Source organism: Bubalus kerabau, chromosome 9 (assembly GCF_029407905.1).
Source record: "Bubalus kerabau isolate K-KA32 ecotype Philippines breed swamp buffalo chromosome 9, PCC_UOA_SB_1v2, whole genome shotgun sequence".
In the NCBI taxonomy this organism is placed as follows: Eukaryota; Metazoa; Chordata; class Mammalia; order Artiodactyla; family Bovidae; genus Bubalus; species Bubalus kerabau.
The window spans coordinates 109954587-109961240 of record NC_073632.1 but is presented as its reverse complement, the minus strand read 5'-3'; the positions used below and the strand labels follow the sequence as shown (position 1 = coordinate 109961240).

At 50.6% G+C, this 6654-nt stretch overlaps 1 protein-coding gene across 1 annotated transcript in view; it reads left to right on the top strand.

Moving 5' to 3' along the window:
* Positions 1-1473: 1473 nt before the first annotated feature.
* RPS6KA2 (ribosomal protein S6 kinase A2) overlaps positions 1474-6654 on the top strand; it is a 330758-nt gene continuing 325577 nt past the window's right edge. The window contains exons 1-2 of the mRNA XM_055536180.1: positions 1474-1932; positions 5847-5909. Of these exons, the coding sequence (XP_055392155.1) occupies positions 1870-1932; positions 5847-5909 (126 nt within the window). The 5' untranslated portion in view covers positions 1474-1869. The remainder of the gene's footprint in view (positions 1933-5846; positions 5910-6654) is intronic.

The following is a 6654-nucleotide window of genomic DNA, read 5'->3' as shown; positions in this document are numbered from 1 at the left end:
CGTGGGTTCAACCCCTGGGTCGGGGAGATCCCCTGGAAAAGGGAACGGCAACCCACTCCAGTGCTCTTGCCTGGAGAATCCCATGGACAGAGGAGCCTGGTGGGCTACAGTCCAGAATTTGCAGAGTCAGACACAACTGAGTGAGTGGTTATTGTTGGTTTTTTGTTTTTCTAATGAATTGGATTTCTTTGTGATTTTTATAATGATGAAAAGGACAAAGATATTATTGGTAAGTTTTGGAAGCAGTAAGGCATTTCTTAGATTTTTTTTCCCCAGAGATAAAGGAATTTGCTATAGAAACGAATACTTATTCCAGAAGCAACATTAAATTGTATTAGACTTTACCACCATTTCCCAAAGGAGGAAACCAAAAATCACATTAGCCTTAGAAATCTGGAGAGATGAATGTATTTCCACGTGCTGACATCTTTTATTCTAAGACAGAGACGGTGTGAGGAAAAGTACAAAGACCAAAATGAGAAAAAAAGAGAGACCCAAAGGAGGGAAATATTCCTTAGAAAATCGCACTCCTGGCTTCCCTTCTGCAGGAAACGGGGATCACAGAGCCCCAGCTGACTCAGCCGGACTTCACTTCCGGTTCTGCCACTGGGGGCCGTGTGACTCTGGGCTCGGTCCTTCTCTCTGAGCCTCAGGGTTTTCTCGTCTACCAGACGGGATGGTGAAATCCGCATCACATGGGACATTAAACAAGACGCTGTTCTCGGTGCACAGAGCGTCCTCCCTGCAACTTAGCAAACGTCTGATGTGCGTGACCGCCCCTCTCCCCAGTCCTTGTTCCGAGTCCAGCAGGATCCTTGTTCTGAGCCCCTCGCCTGGGAGTTGACCCGCCCAGCACTTCTCATCCTGTCTCCCAAGACCAGCAGGGCTGCCAGCTCCTGAGGTGCGGAGGCCGCCGGCCTGCCCCAGGACGGCCTTGGCTGGAGCAGGACTAGCCGCAAGCCGCGGCCCCGGCCCCCCCAGCCCCACCTCCTTTCCTTTTCCCTGGAGAGGGAGTGCTTCCCTGATGCTTTGGGGGGTCGGGGGTGGGGGGAACACCCAGGCCGAGGTGCTGCCCCAGTTGCCCCTCCAGCGGCAGTTCTCTAATGCAGTGTCTCTGAAACGATGGTGCAGGAGAAGCAGCTCACGAGCACCTGGCCTCTGGCCTTGGACTCCCCTAGCGTCCCCGCTGGCTGCAGGTGGTCGTAGGGGGCTCAGCGCAGTCCTTGGCGAAGGGAGGGGTGTGTGCACGCGTGTGCACGCGCGCGTGCGAGGGGAGGGAGAGGGCAGAACCTGCCGCACGGCCCCCTCCTCGCCACCCCTCCTCCCCCAGCCCTCGGTTGCTATGCGGTTTCTATGGCAGCAGCATCCTCAGACCCAACTTTCACCCGTCGTTTAGAGCCAATTAAGGTAAAATAGTGGGGGGAGGGGGAGTGGCCGCTCAGGGGAGGGGGCGAGGCAGCGAGTCCAATCTGAGGCCGAGCCGGCGCGCACTCCGGGAAAGTCGCAGCGCGCATCCCGAGGCTGCAGCCTGCCTCCTCCTCCGGCTCGCAGCGCCGGCCAGCGCGAAGCGGCCGAGCCCCTGGAGCAGCCCAGGGGTGGCGTGACGACCGTCGGGGGCGAGGACACGCCGGCGGAGCAGCCACACTGAAGACCCCCGGCTCCCTCCCCAGCCCCCGGGCCCGAGGACCGGGACCGGCGCCCGCGGCCGTCCCAGCAGGACTGCGTCCTCGCCGGCTCCCTTCCTCCAGCGCCGCCCGCCTCTGCCTGCGCTCCGACATCCTGTCTGGATCTCTGTACTGCTTGGTGCCTCCGGTCATTTGCTTCCTCCCTGTCCATACTTGATCTTGATCGGAGGGAAAGTTTTCAAACATGCCCATTGCACAGTTGCTGGAGCTATGGAAAAAGATAGAGGTGGAGCCCATGGAAATAGAGGTGAGTTCAGAGAAGGAAAGTGTGGTACTTTTTCTACAGTATCCTTAAAAACCCTAACTCTGCGGCCAGTGGGCAGTCTGTGTACTATAAAGAAATCGTATTTATTGAGCGACTACTATGTGGTAGAGTCTGGGATTTTTGATTAGTATAGGTGTGTGTGCTGTGTTTATATACACATATAAACTGTACATATGTGTGTGCACACACACCCACACAAGGCGTTGTGTGTGGTGTAAATACATGAATGAAAATGAATGAAGAAAAAAATGGCTGCTCTTCAGCCAAACTTCAGGATGCATCTTAGAGTGTGTGCCTTAAAAGAGTCTCCCTGCTTTCAGACTAAGCTACATCAGTTTATTTCCTTCAACAAGTGGCTTTAAATTATAAGCCCTCCAATTACTGCAGTGAAGGATGAAACCAGAAGGCGAAGCAAGTGATGAGCTCTGCTTTAAAACACAAGGCGTAGCGATGATGCAACCTTAACCGGGTGCGTGTTTGAATAAAGAGGAGAGACTGAAGATGAAAAGATAATGAAATGCACGTCAGCGGCCCACCCACGGGGCTGCCTGGCGGGTGGGAGGCAGGTGTGATTCTGCTTGACTTGTGCTACCCTAGGGACGCAGAGCTCTCCTTTCTTGGAATTTCGTTTGTTTAGTTTGAATTCTAGAACATCAACGTATATTTTTCCTGGAAGAGAAAGTTCCCCAAAGTTATTAAGTCTATTGAATTATTTAATATACCTGTGCTGTGTTTACAGCAACTCAAATCACATTTATAAATGGCAAATTTTAGTAACTGACCAAACCTTTACAAAATCCAGCCTTTAACTTTTGCCTTATCTCGTACATCCTGCATCGTAACTGTAAGTTCAATTCTTCCTGGTTTTCATGTTTTATAGATATATTATTTATATATATATATATATATATATATATATATACACTATGTATTGAGACAGTCACGTAATTTTGAACAGAAGGAGAGATTCTGTTTCAGAAGAGAATTTAGTTAATATTTTATATTTAATGCTTTTTTGGAAGCCACACGAACTTATTAATGCCTGGGGTGTGTATATTGGTCAGAGGAGCTTGTCAAGCCTGGCACAGATATGAAGGCCAGTTCTTCGATGGAGCACCTGAGTGGGAGGCGATGACCCCACAGGTCAAGGCTATTGATTATTCTGTCTGCACACGAGGCTGTTCTGGGCAGTGAAAAGCAACACCTTAGAAAGAACCTCTCACTCAGCAGGCTGCCAAATCAAGTTTATTTTTTCTTTTGAGAAAGGTTTCGGTTTTTAACAAGTTGAACTAAGGACTTGAATTAATGATGGACCAAAAGGCCCATTCCTATGTCTGGTTGCTTTCTGAGCCCCTCCTGGTGACCTGAACTCTGCTGGTGGTGGTGGGGGGCCCAGCTGGTGCCCCTCAACATCCGAGCCCCACGGAGGAAGCCTTTCTGTCGGGGGAGGGTTGGTCGGGGGGCTTAGAAAGGAGTGAGGAGTGGAGGAGGTTTGGAGCATGTCTTCTGGGACTCTGGACACTGTGTCGTGGCCAGTGACCCAAGCTCTGGACAGCAGCTTGTGCTTTAGATGTTTCTAAAATTGAAAATACACCAGCAATAAATATACTCACATTATTAGAAATATATATAACATGATCTTAGAAAAAGCTTACAATCTGGAATAATCTGTTGGCTGAGAGACTGCATGGCCTCGCCACCCCACAGAGAGGGCACCTTTATAGAAGTCTTTGAGGTTCATGTATATGCAACAACAAATAATAAAAATTGGATAAATTTAAAGGTCCTGAAGCAAAAGAAATTTTCTTCAGGCTTCCTGGGTGAATGTCTTGGGATTGTAAACCCTGAGGAAGTTAAGACAGAGCATTCAATCTCTGTTTATTTGGGACCCAGAAGTGAGAGCTCTTTCTACAGAAAGATTAAACCTGAAATATTAACCCTGAGATATTTCACGGTGTCAGGAAAATGTGAGATCTATTTTGGAACCCAGAGGCTGATTTTGTTTCCCAGTTTGGCACATGTTTTATGTTGTGTGATACTAAAATAACTCCCACATCAAGGAATTGGGCAAAACTAGATGGAGTCCATTTGACCTCTGAACTCCAAGTGTCACAAAATCCTTGCATAAAAGGTGTGATTTTCTATGAGAAAATTTCTATATGATGCTAGTGCTTGCGTTGTTTGCTTTTACACACATTTAACAGAACCAGATGTTGGTTTTCCGGGGGTAGTGATCAATGCTCTAGGTTTTGATTCTAGGTTTTTCCTGCCTTCATGAGTTACTTCCCCTCTAATCTCTTTTCTCATCTGCAGTGAGAGGGAACTGAACTAAGTTGGATTTGAGGGTCACTGGACTAGAGAATCTTTATAAAAATCCTTATGTAGAATCCCTATACGTCCTTATAAAAATCGACCCTGCTTCAGCACACAAACCAGGGAAAGTTCATTTGACTGTCTAAGGAAACTGTTTGTGGTTTATGAATTGTTTTGAGGTATTTGGAAGGCGTGTTTTGCCCATGAATGAGGCGTGTTAACAAGGAAACATGTGCTAGTTAAAAAACTGGGCCCTCTATAAAACCCCAGAAGATGCTGGCCCCAAGATAAGCACCAAGTATTGTGTGAACAGGAGGAGAGGGGACGACGGAGGGTGAGATGGCTGGATGGCATCACCGCCTCCATGCACATGGATTTGGGTGGACTCCGGCAGTGGGTGATGGACAGGGAGACCTGGCGTGTGGCGGTTCATGGGGTCGCAGAGAGTCGGACACGACTGAGCGACTGGACTGAGCGATTGTGTGAACAGCATGTCAGCAGGCTGGACGCACACACATCTTCAGAGCAGGACTGTTCCCCACTGCTGTCAGCGGGGGTGCCGCGCCCAGGGTGGGCTCCCGTGCGGGGGTGCGGCTGCGGAGTGGGGACTTGGGTGCGGTGGGGAAGGCAGGGCAGCACCAGCCCAGCAGGCCCAGCTGCCCCATCTGGTTTGTCCTTCAGAGGACCCAACGAGATTTTTCCTTCCGCGGTGTCATCACGCGTTAGAGAGAGGAGAAACCCTGTTTTTAAGCAATGCAGATCAAACACGACTCCTGAAGTTCCCAGCCTAGCTCGTACAGTGACGATGATCTCATGGCTGCTGGGCTGGAAATGAAACTAGAAATGGTTTGACAGCAGCCAACTCTGAGCGCCCGCCGCACGCCAGAGCCGGGGCGGACTGCTGTGAGGTCTTATTTCCCTGAATTCTGTCTGTGTCTCCAAGAGGCAGATATACTTATGTCCCTGATTTTCTGTGTGGGGAAACTGAGGTTTGGGTTAAGCAATTTGCCTGACGTCATTAAGTGGGAGGCAAAGCTCAGACACAGTCCTTTCTGTTCAAGGCCTACCCTGCAGAAACATAACACTATGATTTTATGATTTGGGACTTGGCTCTCTCTGGTTTAATTCGCTCTCTGAGCTTTGGCTCGAGACTGTGGTTTTGTTCCACTCTCACGGGCTGGCTACAAAGCCTCCCTGTGAACTGTTTCTGCCCTCACGCCTGAGACTTTTGGGGCCGTGTAAGTCCACACCCTCGCCGTACTGATCAGGGAGTTATATAAACCACCTGCTTCTCCTTTCGGTTGTGGTGTCAGACGTGCACAGTTGGCTGATCTGGTGATTTGTCATTGTGGATATAAACACTCACTGCCTTATTTGCCTCCTGTTACATAAAGGGTCTGTCTCTGGCATGAAGCCTCGTAGAGTTTCAATTAAATTCAGGTGGAGAGGGGCCCTGATGCCCTTTCCGGGTCCTAGGGCCCAGTACCGAGCATCTAGTGCGTCCTCTGCATTGATTGCCTGCACGATGCTGTTTACAAGAACACTGGCCTTAACTGCACTTCACGTGTCTCTTTTGTTGTCAGACCACCGAGGAGGACCTGCACCTAGACTCAGAGCCCGCAGAAGGCGCTGTGGGAGAAGTGACTGTGAGTGCTTTACTACTTGGGGAGGAGGGTGGGTGGAGGGAGGAAATGAAAGATTGAAATTACTGGTATTTTAGTGAAATGTGTGTATATACATACATGTACACACACACACACGTACCCGTATGGATTGTGTACATATAGTCAATAATTTCCCACAAAAGGGATACTTAGAACACAGGAAGAAAAATTACCACCCAAGGTGAGATTTAGAGTCTTCTCGTGTGGACTTTTTAAAGGAGAAATGACAAGTCATTATCAATTAAGACACGCAGGGAAAATAGAGAAGTGAGGGATCACTCTCACCTGCCAGAGGTCCGGTCACATAGCCTCTTAGAACGTCTGGGAGGTGTTGTTTGGGAGGTGTTGTTGGGGCCACGGGAGGAGGTGGATCCCTCTGCAGCCGGGAGGGAGCAGGTGGGGGAAGCCTGGGCTGAGGGTCGATTGGGTCCTGGGGCAGAGCGATGGTCCTGGGGCGATGGGGTGCTGGGCGGGGCTGGGGGCGGAGCAATGGGGTGCTGGGCGGGGTCAGGGGAGGAGCGATGGAGAGCTGGGCGGGGCCAGGGGAGGAGCGATTGGGGTGCTGGGGGGTTGGGGAGGAGTGATGGGCGCTGGGTGGGGTGGGACAGGGCAGAGTGATGGGGTGCTGGGCTGGGGCGCTGGGGGGAGCGGAGAGGAGCGATGGGGTACTGGGTGGGGCCGGGGCAGAGTGATGGGGTGCTGAAAGGTGGGGGCGGAGCCATGGGGT